The 16,587-nt window shown below is 46.1% G+C and overlaps 1 protein-coding gene across 1 annotated transcript; it reads right to left on the bottom strand.

The window, feature by feature from the left end:
- Positions 1–13,008: 13,008 nt before the first annotated feature.
- Positions 13,009–16,031, bottom strand: si:dkeyp-92c9.2 (uncharacterized protein LOC571482 homolog). Its single transcript, XM_048230080.1, has 2 exons — positions 15,375–16,031; positions 13,009–14,729 (listed from the first exon to the last, which is right to left on the bottom strand). Exon 2 carries the CDS (start codon positions 14,547–14,549, stop codon positions 13,533–13,535), a length of 1,017 nt encoding a protein of 338 aa, XP_048086037.1. The 5' UTR covers positions 14,550–14,729; positions 15,375–16,031; the 3' UTR covers positions 13,009–13,532.
- Between the last annotated feature and the right edge of the window lie 556 nt (positions 16,032–16,587).

Genomic DNA, 16,587 nt, shown 5'->3' on the forward strand with positions numbered 1-16,587 from the left:
GTGCCAATAATACCATTACTACTAATAATAGTAATAATCGGCATCATCTTAATCATCAATGTCACCACCACAACCATCGTCATCATCATCTTCATCACATATCATCCAGCAGCCAAGGCCTTACAGTAAGGATCCAAAGTACTTTCCACAACATAACAAAACTGCAGGCATGCAACATACAGTACAGCTCTGTGTGTGTGTGTGTGTTGTGTGTGTGTGTGTTTGTGAGTGTGTGTACGTCTGTAACTGTGTCTGTGTATGACGGGTGAATCCAATCAGTTTAAGTTGATGAGAGGTAGAAGGAGAAGGGAAAGAAGCACGTGCCAGTGTTGGAAAAAACAAGCTCTTCTTTCCCTTTCAATGAAAAATTCAGGATGACCTCCTGCTCCGGCCAGCACCCAGAAAGCCACACACTCATCCATTAGGAGCACAGAGGGGCGGCTTGTTTGCCCCGCACGGCCTCTCCTCCTCTGGGCTAACAAACCCAGAATAAACCTGCCACGTCAAAAAAAAAAAAACAACCCCTCGGACCAATTAGACTAGTCAAATTGAGTTTCTTCGCAAAGAAATTTCATTCGAAATTTTATTTGAAGACTCTGAGACTCAGAAGGAGGAAACTCAGAGCGCACATACAAGGGATTCGGTTGTGGGTCTTGCAAGCGTTAGGGGGACAGAGAGCCGTGAGCAATGGTTTTATTACCGCAAATCCAGACTCACAAGGCAACGCAGTCATCAGGGCAAAGAACGTGTGGCGTTCTTCTGCTTGGAGCAACTGGTTTTGCTTACTTGAGTTGACCTACATTTAAAAGTATGAGCCAAATTGGGCTACGAGCCCCTATTTCACAGTAACAGGCCAGCTCACGGAATGTGGGCTATAAACAGTGGACATGACTGACATTGTCCAGGTCATGACTGGACTGAACTAACAGACTGGATTTGAGGGGCGCTTACTGTGCCGTGACCACACCAGAGCTGCCGCTGCAGGAACCATGTGGGTCATGTGCTCTTACTCTTTTCACAATGACCAATGTTTTGTCCAGCGCTCTGGCCTCTCCAGAGTTTTCCATTGTCATCCCCAACCCCCAAAATGCCCCATCAGACAGATTCCTTAGAGATTCTCGGTTAATCTCCGCCTCTCCTGCTGAGACAGACAGCTGCTCCTCGGCAACACAGCGCTGCCTTTGTCCAATCTGTGCATTCGCTGGGACTGATCCTCCAATCACATGCCTGGCACAGTGACAAGCCCTCCAATCACCTCTCAGGGTCAAGGGAGTTCTAGAATGTAAAATTAAAAAACATTACATTTCCAAGGCTTTCAATCTTATGTCTGACTTGAGGGACAGCAGACAAGAATCTTTTCAGTCAGACGCTCAATCCTTGGAAATGTCTCCACCAATCATCAGCCTTTCCTTTCAACACATTATCCAATCAGTCACTCACTCTTGTCACAGCTCCAACAATCAGGTATTTGTCTCAGTGACAGTTCATCCAATCAGCTGGTGATCCCAGTGACAGCTTGTCCAATCAGATCCATGCTGGCCGTGACAGGAGTCTGTGACCCCTCTCAATAACAGGCTTTTTGTTCCCCTGGTCCTCTGGCCTGTGGAGGTTCACCACAGCTGCAGCTTGGAAAGACTTTACAACTGGAGTGGTTTTAGACATGTTTTAGACATTTTTACTTTTAGTTTTAAACGATTTACAAATACTACTTGTCTGTGTCTGGGGCTATTGTATTCTTCAGGGATGTTTTTCTTTGCAGTGTCTTATGTGTTGAGAACGCACCCAAAGAAAGAAGAAAGCACACACACACACAGACACACACACACACACACCAACAAAGATGTAAGCACGCACTCATATGGTCGAAATACTACTCTAGACATCTGACGTCATCTTGTTGAAAATATCTTGATCAGCTTATTCAAAACCTGAAATTTTTAATTAACGTGCGCACCTGCGTGTGTTCGTGTGCACTACCATAGGTCCAAACAATTGGCCAGTGATGTTCTCAGTGATGTGATGTTCTCCCTGCAGCTTATCGAAGGCATGGGCCAAGATGGGATTGATTTGTTGCTAATTCAACCTTGTGCGTAACTTGGAAATAATCTGATGTTTTTATTGGGAAATGGAGAAGCAGATTAAGAGCCTGGACAGAAGATCTCGTCAAAGTTTGGCACCCAGGGCAATTATCCTGCTGTGTGGATTGTGTTGTAGAGTTGGGTAGAGCTGGTGTGGTCAGAGTGTGTGTCTCTCTGTGTGTGTGTGGCATGGGGGGCAGTGTGGTCCTGTGTGTGTGTCTGTGTTTTGTAGCGCTGAGGCTACTGAGTGATGTCGTTTCTCGTAGTGTTTTCTAAACTCTGTCAGAGAAGTGTTTATGGAACATTACTGGGTTTCACACGTCTATGCAGCACACTGAGAGCAGCTCGCACGCAACAGATTATAGAACGTATGCATACATGCTGTAGTGTTTGTGTATGTGTGAGAGATAGAGGTAGATAGAGAGAGAGTGAGAGAGAAGGGTTCAGAAAGCGTGTCTATGTTGAGTGTGTGTGTGTGTTAATGTGTGTGTCCGTGTACTTCGGTGTATATGTGTGTGTGAAATAGAGACAAAGGGGCAAGTGACTAAGATTTCTCATATGGCTGCCCTTAGGGTTTGAATCAGCTGATCAGGAGATTTTTCAACACATTTACGTCAGGTGTCCACAGTAACATTTTGACCGTGTGTGTGTGTGTGTGTTCTTTCTTTGGGTGCATTCACAGTGTGTGACGCAGTCCATTATAATTACTGTTGATCTGCTGGCTTGAACAGACACACAGACTCATTTCCTGGTGCAGGTTCCCCACTTGTGCAACCTCTCTACTGCTGCTGCTGAGCTGTCAAAAAAACTAACCCTCACCTCTTAACCCCCTTCACACACACACACATTCACACACACTCACAAACTCATACACATACACACCTAGGCCGACCTTGTGAAGCGAGACACGGCTCAAGCCATCTGTTCTCGCAGTCGGGAGTTTACTGTAGTCAGATATATCTGTCATCTGTGGTTCTCTCTCTCTATTGGGGTGTGTGTGTGTGTGTGTGTGTGTGTGTCTGCTTTGCTTTCTGCGTTTTGTGATCTATCAAAAGCACATTTGGTTATGTGGCCAAAGCCGAAGCATGACAAACACGTAAAAATGAACATGAGATCTCTTAAAGGCTTCTCAGCGTCCCCAGTTCAGTACACTTGGCATGCAAAGATTCAATGAGATAACAGTTAATGAGTTTATGTCAAGAACAAAAAATACAAAATAGAGTTACAGTATGTCTTGAGTTGTGCATAGATCAAGAGATATACAAATACACATAGACATGCATGCACACGTCATTCAGCCTAAAGGCCATCTGAAACATCCTGCATCCTGTGATACTTTGTATATGTAACTGGATTCTCTTTTGCACCGCAATTATTCACACACACACATGCACACACATACACATACACACGTACTGTAGAGATATGTGCACACACACATACACCCAAAACAGAAAAAGTTGGGACGTTGTGTAAAATGTGAATAAAAACAGAATGTAATAATCTGCAAATCTCTTAAACTCATATTTAGTTGCAAAAAGGACTCAGACAATACTGTATATCGAATGTTGAAAATGAGAAATTTGACTATTTCATGGAAAATATATGTTAATTTTGAATTTGATACCAGCAACATGTTTCAAAAAAAGTTGGGACGGGGGTAACAAAATGCTGGAAAAGTTGTGTAATGATAAAGAAAACAAAAGGAAGAATGTTTCACAACTAATTAGGGTAACTGGCAACACGATTGGATATGAAAAAGAGCATCCCAGAGAGGTAGGGTCTCTTAGAAGTAAAGATGTAGGGGTATTTATCACTTTGTGTAAACTGTGTGCACAAATGATGAAATAATGTCATTTTAATGCTTCTTAACATGAAATTGTGACGTAGTTAGGGAGTTCATCATCTACAGGACATAATATTATTAAAACGTTCAGAGAATCCAGAGAAATCTTTGCAAACAAGGGAAATAGCTGAAAAACAAATTGGATGGCCGTGGTCTTTTGGACCTCAGATAGCACTGCATCAACACCAGACCTGTTTCCAGACCTGTCATTGTATTAGCTCAGGACAATCTCTGATAACCATTGTCTATGTGCCCAGTTTGATACTCAATTCCAAAACTACAGCCAACATTGTAACAGCTAAAATTTTATTGAGACATGATACAGAAAATACCACCCTCTTATCTGGGGCTGAGCTTGTTTAAAATGGACTGAGGTAACTTGGAAAAAGGTCCTGTGGTTAGACCAATCAAAGTTTGCCATTCTTTTTGGAAATCATGGACTCATCTGGGCTAAAGAGGAGGGGGCCTATCCAAGTATCCAACCTATCCAACTTGTTTTAGTGCTCAGTTAGAAACCCAACATCTATGATGGTGTGGAGGAGCATAAATGCCAACAGCATGGGCATCTTGCACATTTGGCAAAGCACAATCAATTCTGAATGATGTATACAGGTTTTGATCAACATCCAGGCAATGTCTTTTCCAGGGACGACCTTGAATATTTCAGGAAAACAATGCCAAAATGAATTCTGCACATATTTAAATAGTATTTCTCCATAGAGGAAGAGTCCAGGTGCTAAGATGACATGTCTGCAGTCCAGATTTGTCAAATTAGGTGCATAATGGAATGAAAAGCATGACTAAGAATAACCCATACTGTTGAGCAACTGAAATCCTATATCGGGAAGTAATGGGACAACATCTCATACTCAAAACTGTAGCAAATGGTCTCCTCAGTTCCTAAACATTTACAAAAGTCAGAGTAGCAACCAAAGATTCTAGAACAGAGCTCTGTTCAAGAATCTTTGGTAGCAACTAAATGAGTTTGTAGCTGTTATAAATGAAAAGAACTACACTGTGTTGCATTGAGCCTTCCCGGGCAGATTCCACATGCTCCTGTCTCACCTCTAAACTCTCACAGATGTCCAATGGCCACTCTGGAGGTCATCTGTGTTTTATTCCTCTCTGAAGATTTATCAGTGGATCGCCCCGGGGATGCTAAACTGGTAACTGGTAAACTGCTTGAGCAGAGGTCCACAATAGCAGGCAGCTTTTAATGCGCATCTCAGAGTGATTTGTGTCCATCTTGAGCATTAGGGGGTGTTTTGCCAGACATCTGCATGAGGCGACCTCACTTCCCCCCTCTTTTCTAAGAGAAAGAAGCCCAGTGACCAATGGGACAGTGTGACCTCGCTGGTCACTTTTCTGTCTCGAAAACATATGGGGCTCTGCTGTTCTGTTTCAGATTAGGACAGCATGTCAAAACCAACGGCTCTCTATATAAAACAAGAAGGGAAAAAAAAAACGATGGACAGCATATGCTTAGTCAAAATGTACTGGAAGGAGCTCAAATATGGCAGAGGTTAACCAAATGTGGTTAACCTGGATTTTCTGCCTCTGCACAAATGCTGGCTCCAATTTTGGCTTTAGTTGGTCCACACTGACCATGTAGTGAAATAAAATGTCTTTGGGAGGGTCAGTTCTATGCTGATACTACTTGCACCTCTGAGTGATGCTGATACCACTTGCAAAAATACCACTTGAAAAACTGTTTCAGTTTCAAAGCAGTGTGTGTGTTTCTTACCACTTTCACCTGTTGCACTTGATGAAGTTTGATGATTCAGAGTGAAACTTGGGTTTCTTTTTCTTATCCACTCTCGATTCAACTCTCACTGACGGGAATTAAACGATTTACATGAAAATGTTTTGGTTGTGTCACGTCATGCTAACTTTATTGAATTGCAGACTGTCCCTCTCTCTCTCTCTCTCTCTCTCTCTCTCTCTCTCTCTCTCTCCCTCTCCCTCTCTGGTATCGTGGACTGATAATTACACAATCTGACATAAAAAGAATAATATTTACATAATAAATAAGACAGATGCATTATGCATTGCATATATTTTCATATCTAAATGCACGCACACAAACACTTGGGCTGAAATCCTCAGACACTGGGGATCAGGGAGAAAAAAGACAGACATGAAAGTAATCACATTATCATAAAAAATAAGGAACAACCATACATTTTCATACTAAAAACACAAACACACACATACACACACTCATTTGCTCACACACTTCAATGACTCCTTAGTCCTCATTAGCACCAGCAGTGCCTGACACACACACACACACACACACAGTTAACGACAGACGCCCCTGTGTCATTTTGTGACTCCCTGGTTTAAGACACTCCTCATTCGCCCCATCAGTGCGACACACACACACACACACACACACAAAGTGATGGAGTGAGGGGTACTGAGCAACTCTGCAGACGTGCTCTGATTGAAAGCAGCTCCCAACTAAAGGGCCATCTGTACAGGCAGGGGGGATGCACAGGGCTGGTGTATATCATCAGCAGGAGGGAACACAATGGCCAAGTGTGAGCCGCCGCCGAGACCCAAATAGTGGTGGTTGTGTCTGTATGGGTGTGTGTGTGTGCGTGTGAGAGAGAGAGAGAAGATGGAGGGTTTGTATGTATGCGAGCAAGCCAGCGAGGTGTATATATATATATATATAGATAGAGAGAGAGAGAGAGAGAGAGTGAGAGTAAGCATGTAGACCTATGTCTGAGTGTATGCAAGAGTGAATGTGCCAATAAATCATTCTGAGAGAGTTTACATGGTTCTCATACCAATACTTTATTAAATAATCAATCAACATCATCATCATTGTAATGAAAAAAAGAAAAATGCATTGTAACATACAACAGTCACTTTTTTTCTGTTTACATTTAGTTTTCTCGTTTCAAACGATCCCTCGTCTTCCCCTCCCTCCATCCCGTAATAACAGTGTCAGACATACAGTAGCTAGCTACTTACACTCACAAAAAAAAGTGACTTCACAAAAGTCACTTCAGGATGCACTGGTTTTACTGTACACAGCAACTGTTAAGAGTGGGCTTGGTAACCGTGGGAACCGCTGGGTTGCGTGGGCTAAGGTGTGTGCAGAGGTGGTGAGGTTCAGTGTGTTTTTGTGTATGGGAGGAGCCAGTTCGGTCTCTGAGTCCAAGCCGCAGGCTCACTGAAAGTCTCTGTAAGAAGAGAAAACCTCCTTCTCTCACTTTTCATACTGGTCTCTGCTGCAGACAGCTCTCAGTGATGGGGAGGGGTGGGGGGTGGGGTGGTGGGTGTAGGATGTGAGGATGCTACAGTGATAGGAAGTCCAGGGCCTCGGGCCCATCACTGATGGTGAGGAAGATGATGATGATGATGTTCTGCAGAAGAGAATCAGTTCAAAAGTCCCAGAGACCCAGTGGTTGAGGAAGTGTCGGGCTGAAGAGTGGTTTCAAGTCTTTTTACATCCAGTGTAATAACATCCTCGGAAGTTATGATAACGTCCAGTCCATGTCCAAAACAATCCAATTGATTAAGTTCGACACTGACCCCCATCTGGTTGTTTGTCTTTGCTGTTCACTTGTTGAGCAAGTACATGAGGTCACCAAGGCTAGGATAGACTGGTGTCTTGTAGTCTGTGCTGCTGGGCTGAGTTTGCCACTGTTTCAAAACTCTGAAAGAGGAAACAAGTAGTCCAGCAGGCACTGGTCTCAGATGTACTTCTCAGCTGCACTCTCTCACTACCCCCATCCACACACACACACACACACACACACACATCTCCATCTTTGATTGCAGTGCATCTCAACAATGTCACGGTTTCTGTAGCACTGAGAAGTGACTTGGAGTTTGTGCCTCCTGTAACCGAAGAAGCACCTCGTAAAAAAAAAGAAAAGAAAAGCCTGTTCACATGCTCCGAGATTTCCAAGTACAGTAGGCCTTTCATTCGAAAGATCGAACGTCATGACGCGAGTCCCACAGCTCCTTTTCAACGGTCACAGGAACTGTGTTATTTAACAGTCATAGTGATTTCAAGAGTCAATGCATTAATACTGTTCAACGTCGTACCCCGTCACTGTTGTGTGTGCACCAAAGAGACTTAACTTACTTAAAAGAAAAATACAATCCATGTTCAATTTACATTAATAAAAATCACAAGCAAATATAACAAAAAAAGAAAGAAAAAAGCAAAACAACAAAACATAATGCAACAAATAAAGACCACAGGCCAGCATGCACATATTCACTGTAGCAATGCATGGACTAGCCTACTTTATTTTTGTTCATTTTTTTACACAGCAACATATTTACGCCGCAGTTTTTTTTTTTTTATAACTATTTCATATATAACTTACTTCTAGTCTGCCAGAACTATACAGACTCTAGGTGCTGCACTGGTCATTAAGCTCTTTACGTCCATAGCAGCAGTCAAACAATGAGGAACTGGGTAACCTCTCACTCACAGAGCAAGGGCGACTAGCAGGGCAGAGCAATGCATGTCTGCAGCACTGACCCTGAGCATGACAACATGGCTTGTGCCGAAAGGACGGTCCTTTACATAGCAGTCAGGCACTCAACCTGCATCGCAATTCTCTTCAAAAGACTTCAGCCATTTGAGCAGAAATAAGTCCATGTCATTGTATGTTTTTTTTTTTTTTTTGGATGGCAAGTTTGCCTTGGTGATTTGGGGTCCTTGGTGTGGTTTGACGTTACAGTACATTTTGACACAGACCGAGGTGACTTGATCGCCAGCATGTTGAGAGTTATCTCACAGTCCTGCTACGGCTCATTTGTAGATAGAGATTGAGGTTGTGAATACAGTAGTACAGTACCAGATGAAAGGTGGGGCATTAACCATCAAAAGGTGCATGATTGGACAGAGTGTCAGATCCTGCAGCATGTGATTGGTTGAGATCAGGCCACAAGCACCTCCAAGGAAGATAATTGGCTAACAAAAGCTAACTTGTGAGGGTTTGAGAAGTGCATTGCACACTGAAAGCTAACTGGTGGATATGCTAGCAGTGCACATTGAAAGCTAATTGGTGTATATGCCAGCGGTGCACGATGAAAGCTAACTGATATGCTTGATATGCTAGCGGTGCACACTGAAAGTTAACTGGTATGCTACCGATGCACACTGAAAGGTAACCCCAAATTCAAATGCAGTTTTAACTCTACTGCCTGACCAGACGTATGTTCATATTGTTCTCTTACATTAGAGTAGGCCATATATAATACCGTATATACAGTGTACGCCAGAGGAGTAGAGAATAAACATCATGGGTGGGATAGAAAAGCCAGGCCATGAGTTTTCCAGGCATACACAGGAATGTGAGTGGATCTAGTAGCTTGTCACCCGCTCCACACACACACACACACACACACACAGCCACACCATGTCCTACATTTCCTCCCTGTCACTGGTCACCACACACGGCCATCTCTAGCCCTGTGTGTGTGTGCGTGTTTGTGTGTATGTATTTGTTGCTCAGCGAACAACACCTCTCTGTCTGGCTCTCTGTGCAACAATTGGAGGGAGGAGTGGGGGCAGAGAATCAATCTGAGCTGAGCCACAATAACAGGGATGTGTGTGTGTGTGTGTGTGTGTGTGTGTGTGTGTTTGTGTGTGTGTGGGAGAGAGAGTTTAAGAGTTAGTTAATGGGAAGGGGATGGGTTGTTTACATTGCAGGCTCAAGTGGCCTTGTGGGATAGACCCCTGCGCATGCTGGCCTTGTCCCCGATTCAGAACGGCCACTCCAACGGCCATGACAGCGAAACAAACCCCCCCCCCCCCCCCCCCCCCTGCCCAGGCATGAATCCAAACTCCTAGTCTGACCCTCTTCTCTCTCTCTCTCTCTCTCTCTCTCTTTCTCTCTCTTTCTCTCTTCTTCCCTCTCTACCTCTCATGCTAATGCTCCTGGCACTGTTGTTTGATAGCCGCGTGCCCTAACGCTCGTTCACAGCGGGGAAACAGCTAAAGGCTCTTTGGCCTCTCTGTGCAGCAGCCATGCACAGCTAGAGCTAGGCTACTCTTCCCCCCCCCTCTCCTCTGTGCAGAGACACACAGTACAGTTTGTGCTGCCTACTCTCCACAGTGCTAGCAGTGCTAACCCCTGGCCTCTCTTAGCAGAGCAAGAGAGGACAAGAGGTGGGAAAGGACTTAGCTGTTTGTAACGTGTTTTTTTTCTTCTCTAAAGCCTGTGCTGGGCATTTAAGCAGGCTGCAAGGGCAGTGTAAATGTGTGTGTGTGTTTATGTGTGTGTAAAGGTGAGAATTTGCCCACCCCCCCCCATCCTGTAATTTTTGAATCTCGCTCAATTCGTTTGGGCTGGAAGATTAAAATCGGATTATCACGGTCTGTTCGCAGACGCTGCGTGTGAGTACACGTGTATGTGCATGTATGTGTCAACAGGAGTGTATGTCTGTGTGTGTGTGAAGGACGTGGACCACCACTGCAGTAGGATAACCCCCACAATGAGTGTCCTGAGCATTGCACTCTATTCCACCCTATTTGGTGTGTGTGTGTGTGTGTGTGTGTGTGTGTAAGTGGGCTCAGATAGTGGCAAGCGTGCAGTAGCTTGTTCCGTGACTGGCAGGTGGGCACAGACACAGGCATTGGGCACCGGACGTTGGGCATGAGGGTATGGGGGATGGTGGTGCCTTGATGCCAAATGGCCCACAATGGGATTAGCTGCCCTCCTGTCCTGCCACATGCTGTCGGGCGCGAGCGGAAAACTCATCTGGCCGCAGACGTACTGTACGGCTCGCTCGGCGAACTGTGACCCCGAATCTCAATCAGCTTTTCTGAAAGCACGTCAGGGCTACACACACACACACACACACACACACACACACACACACACGCACACACACACACAATGCAAGAGAAAGGCAGTCATAGGTACACTGGCACAGACACCAGCGGAGTGGTCTAGTGGGCACTGCAGGGCATCATATTTACAATTACTTTTAGTTGCTTTGCACATAATTTCATCCAGAGAGACTTGCAATCTGCAACAGCCAATCAAGAAGAAAAACACAAAGAGCTGTGAAACTTATATTTCACATAACATATTTTCATGTGGTCAGAGAGTCAAGAAGAAGTCAGCTGATGTCGCTGTAACAGCCTGTTGCTAGCAAAACCCAATGTCTTGGGTTCCACACCCTGGGAGCCCACCGACAGGTAATAAAATTGTATATCTATACAGTACAATACCGTAATTTGCTTTTTAAAAAAGCATATACTACATGTATATGTACAATTTACTTTATACTCCAAAAACTAAAGAGCTTCTTGCTTCACTATTTCGGCCCCATGTCTCCTCTGAGTGACAGGAGTCACATCCTGTTTCTGGGGCAGCTGTTTGTTTGACTAAAGCAACACTCTTTTTTTTCTCTCTCTATGATGGAGCTCTGATGGTGTCCTCATTCTAGCGTAGGTCCAGGTTGTCTTGGCAACCCCTATACATGTGAGCATCACCATATGTGAGCAGCTTGCTAACAGGTCCCCGGGGAGCAAACTCAAAAACACAAACATCTCCAGGAACAAACCTAGAGCCCAGTGCCTCATCTATGACCTCTTTCTGTCTCACACATGCGCACACACACACACACACACACACACACACACACATATGCACAAAATAAATATTAAAGAGAGGGACGCATGAAGTGATGTTTTTCTTTTTTTAAACTGCATCCCTAGAATCTGAATTTGGGAGCAGTTGGGGACACAGCTAGGACAGACAAAAATCCAAAACACACACACACACACACACACACACACACACACACACACACACACACACACACACACACACACACACACACATCACTGCCCTTAGCCTGTGGATATGACAACAGTCATCTCATCACGCCCTGCCAGCCAGGACAGGGACAGACACACACGCACGCACGCACGCACGCACACACGCACACGCACACAAACACACAAACACACACAGCCTCTCAAAGCTCTCCACACCCTAGCGCAATGCATGACAGAGGCTGGGGAGGGGGCTCGCTTGCACGAGACACGGTATTTAAGAATATATACAAAAGCATGTTGCCTGGATTAGGCATTGCAGGAGGAGAGAGGGGGTGGTAAGTGTGTGTGTGTGTGTGTGTGTGTGTTTGTGTGCGCGCACATGGAGAGGTAATCTGTTAATCTTGTTAATGCCACTGCAGCCGGCACCCGAACAACAGGCGCGTGAAACAAAAGGATGGGGGATGAAGGACTGGTGTAAACAGCTGATGACCTTCGCCCACTCTTCGCACACACACACACACACACACACATACACACACACACACACACACACACACACACACACACACACATAAATAAGGACAGCCTTCAGACGTCAGACAGGAGACAGGGTAGCAATCCAAAAATCACTGCAACAGACATGATCCCAGAAAAAGATTTTCCTTCAAGGTCTGCTAGCATCACATTAAAGAGATCTGCTGCTGACAGACAGGACACAAATCCCTCCCTGTGTGACACTATCACTGCGCTTCCTTATCTATATTTGTTGTGTGCCAATGAGACCTCATCACATTTGTTGTCAGTTTGCTAGGGAGCCACTGTTACCTCTCAAGAAACAGAGTTTCTAATGTTTAAGCATGGCTGTTCTTGAGGGGAGAACTTCTCTCTCTCTCTCCTCTCTCTCTCTCTCTCTGGTTTCTCTCTCCACCCATCTGAGCTGAGAATTCCTACATGACCAGGTAAAGGCCAATGCCTCATCACACACTTAATAAGCCGTGCAAACCCAACTAATCCATCATCCTTCTGCCATGGCTACCCCTAGAGGAGTGCTGTGCTCATATGGGGTCAGCCCTACCAGATGAGCCTCGGAGAGAGACGTACGAGACCCTGAAGATGGGACTTTACTCTGTACCAATGAGGGTTGCTGCTAGAAACATTGGGCTCTATGAAGGAATATATTATTGCCCCCTCCCTCCCCACCATAATAATAATAATAATAATGTTGGTTGCTGCTATGTGAGGTTTGTGTCAGTGCAGGGTTCTTTGAATCAACCTTCCTCACAACCAACCCCCCCCACCCCCACCCCCACCTTGCCCCTGGCACCAATCAAAGTGAGTGCCATCCTGACTGCTTCAGGGTGTGTGTGTGTGTGTGTGTGTGTGTGTGTGTGTGTGTGTGTGTGTGTGTGTGTGAGTGAGTGTGCTTTTTTTAAAGCCATCCTAAGTAGTGCAGTACTCCCTGCGAGTCAGATCTCTCCTTTAACAGCCCTGCATGCTCTGCTGTTGGCCTAGTTACAGTGCGATTCGCCCTCTGCCGTTGTGTGGGCAAGCTGACAAGGAGGGTCAGTGAGGAAGAGTGGTGAAGAACTACATGAACCCGTGGACCCAGGGTGAGGCTGAGGTATGGAGGAACTCAGAGTGGTGGTGGTCAAATGGGGCTTCTCAATGGGAGCTTTTCTCTGGGCCTTTCAGCAATGGAGACTCGGTGGAGACTCTTGGAGATGGGGAGAGTGCTGAAGGTGGCCTAACGTGAGAGAGGGCGAGGAGGAGGAGGAGGAGAGTGATACGATATATCATACAATACGAGTGGATAAGGTTTCCATTTCCTGTCCTGTCCCTCATTTCACCGGTCAAGCACGCGGTTGTAGTCCTGTGGGCCGCAGCCGCCTTCGCTCTTGAGCTCGGAAAACACCTGTGTGAAGAAGTGCGGGTCGGCGTTGATGCGCAGCATCTTGGCACTGGTGGCGTCGATGATGGCCAGGCAACGGTCCCAGAAGGCCTCCTTGCCCGCCTCTACCAGGAAGGGTTTGAGCGGGTACGAGATCTCGTTGCCCATGTACGAGTAGGACAGGTAGAGACAGGTGAGCAAGATGGCTTGGAGCTCGTGCTCGGATGCCACCAGGTCGCCATCCACCACGTCGCGGCACAGCATGTAGACGAAGACCACGTTGGCCGGCGTGACGAAGGCCTGGTCCTGCCAGCCCTGGAGGAGGAGCGACCGGTCAACGGCGCGCAGCCAGAGCACCGGGTCGGCCGGCGACAGGTGCTTGAGTCGGTAGCAGCGACCGCACAGAAACTCGCCGAGGCAGCGGAGAAGCTCACTGGTGGACGCCTGCACGATGACGCGCTTGGGCGAGGACATCACCACGCCCGGAGACACCTTCTTGACGGAGGACAGCTGCGTCTTGCCGTAGCCCAGGCTAAGGCCCATGCCCCCCATGCCCCCCATGCCCAGGCCGAGTCCGGCAGGGCCGTCGTAGCTGGACAGATTGGCGCACGAGAGCGACTTCTTCACGTTCTCCCGGTTCATGTGCAGCACCGGGTCCTTCTGGTGGTAGAGGTTGTTGTTGTTGTTAAGCGTCAGCGGGCCGCCACCCGCCACCAAGCCCCCAGGCCCACCGGGGCATCCTCCTTTCTTCGTCCCGCCACCGCGCTTCTTGGTGGACGCCACCAGCCGCTTCCACGTGAGCGCCGGCAGGAAGATGGAGTGGCCGCGCTTGAGTCCACCGCTGCCACTGCGGTCCTTCTGCGTGTTCAGCGAGCGGCTGCTCAGGCTTGGGTAGTGGCTCAGCGAGCCTGGCCGGTCATCGTAGTAACTGGGCTTACGCGGCCCGGGGGAAAGGGACAGCACGGTGCCCATGGCGAGTTGCTGATGAGGGTGCTGAAGGGGGAGCTGAGAGGAGCGGAGGAGCAGTAAGTCAAGCCTGAGGCTCTGAGGGTTTCACAGAGAGCAGGGCTGCTGCAGAGCAACACTCTCCAGCACTGAACGTACTGTAGAGATGGCAATGAAAGACAGACAGAAGACTGTCATGGATGAAGCCTGTAAAAGAAATATAGTTTTAACACTACAATTCTTGAGCATGGGATACTTTCATCTGTGAAAGAATGTCATTCACAATCCAATTGATGACAAATCCATCAGTGCAAATTCAAATACAATACAAATAACTACAGTACAAGCAGGCAAACTATTTATAGTCTAATATTGTTTTTGGTGAACTAAAAGACTGAAATAACTTTGAATATACAAATTCATTTTTTTTTATTTCTTAATTGAGAGAGATTACATAGCATGCAGTATGAACCGACTAAAATCCGCACATAAAACGCTGCTGTGGCCATTTAAAAAGCTTCTGATTAGTATGAGCTCACATTTGATGTTAAAATATGCATTTAGGTGAAGGCGCTCACAGTGTGACTGCTGCGTAGTTATGCCTTGCAATACAACCACAGTAGGCTACTGACCCAAATACCCTCACCTTCAACACGCGATTTAAAAATTAAATTCTGCATGAGGTAGACATGGCATTACAAAAAGAAAGAATTTACAAGAAACCGATCTACCACACATAAGTAGAATAAATGCGTGCACGGCGTGCAGAGTAGACCTGTTGGCCTTAGACAGAAATATCGCAACAGACTCAGACCAAACACATTGTTTGTGTTCGGAGTATTACCTGCTTACCATGCGTAGAAAGCCAATTGTTTGTTGGGGTTTGAGCCCGCGTATAGTCTGAAGTCCGTCTCCTTTAGCGCAGTAAATAAACCTGCATATGCATTGCACTGATGCCATGTGCTGTTCTTCACGGCACCACACCAGAGCCCACAACACAAATAAATGTTAAACGTTTCATCCTCCTAACAACGTTATTTTGGTGGAGGCGCTAGGTTTCAAAAACTGTTCCGTCTTCTAGTGTGTCTTCCAGTGACTCCTAAATCATCGTCCATGTCCCACAGGTCTCAAAGCATTTAGATGAGTCCTCATCACGTATTAGAAAAACAGAGTATTGAAACTTTGCAAAGCACTTAGTTAATTCTGAAAATGCGCTTCGTATTCCATCGTCTATGCTGCAGGGGAGAGTAACGTTACGCACTCCATACAAGAGCTCAACATCAAAACGACACGAAAGTTGAAAGAAAACGTTCTTTCAATCTTGCGACTGTTTGTCAGTCTGTGAGTATGTCAGCGGACTGTCTGTTCTGTCCGATGCGGAGAAGCGGGTGACGGGAGGTCCGTTCCTCTGTGTGCTGTCAGAGCGTCTGTTCCCTGCGCGCGCCTCGCCACGTCCGACTGCTTTCTCGGAGCTGACTCCTCCTCGTCTAAGCTCAAGAGCGCAGTCACTGTGGGGCGTCCTCGCGCTGACGGTTCACAGTGTTCCACTGCTGAAGTAGAGCAGCCTCTTGCGCTGTGGTGCAGCCCAGCGGTATTACAAGCGACCAGACTATGCGTCCCCGGTGATTGGTGCATTTAATGGAAATTGTATTATGTTAATCAACCAAACATTTCATTGCACGGTGAGTTTCTGTTTTAGTAAATAAACAACTTGTCCAGATATATTTAGACAGCTTTCATGGTTGCCCATGCAAGTCAGGCACTTTGTTCCATTGGCTGTAAGTCCACTGTCCATGTATACATTTGTTTACATTTGCTTAATTTGTTGTTGACTCAAGTGCTCTATATTCTCCAACTACCCTAATAATGTTGATCATTTGATATGTACCATCAGGCCAATGTGTTAAGTAATGTGCAAGTGCACCCTTCAGTGCTATGTATCATGGGGTACGTTCGCACAGGGTATTTTAAGTAGCTGAGCACTGCAGGGTAGGATAAATAGACAATGGGTGCTTGTTGGTGCTAGAAGTAATACATGTAGTGAAGTAATACATTGTGAATGTGT

The sequence above is a fragment of the Alosa alosa genome, chromosome 20 (genome assembly GCF_017589495.1).
Source record: "Alosa alosa isolate M-15738 ecotype Scorff River chromosome 20, AALO_Geno_1.1, whole genome shotgun sequence".
Taxonomy (NCBI): Eukaryota; Metazoa; Chordata; class Actinopteri; order Clupeiformes; family Clupeidae; genus Alosa; species Alosa alosa.

What these genes read in the sequence shown, in the direction of transcription:
- si:dkeyp-92c9.2 (XM_048230080.1), bottom strand. Translation starts at nt 14,549, where the DNA reads ATGGGCACCGTGCTGTCCCTTTCCCCCGGGCCGCGTAAGCCCAGTTAC.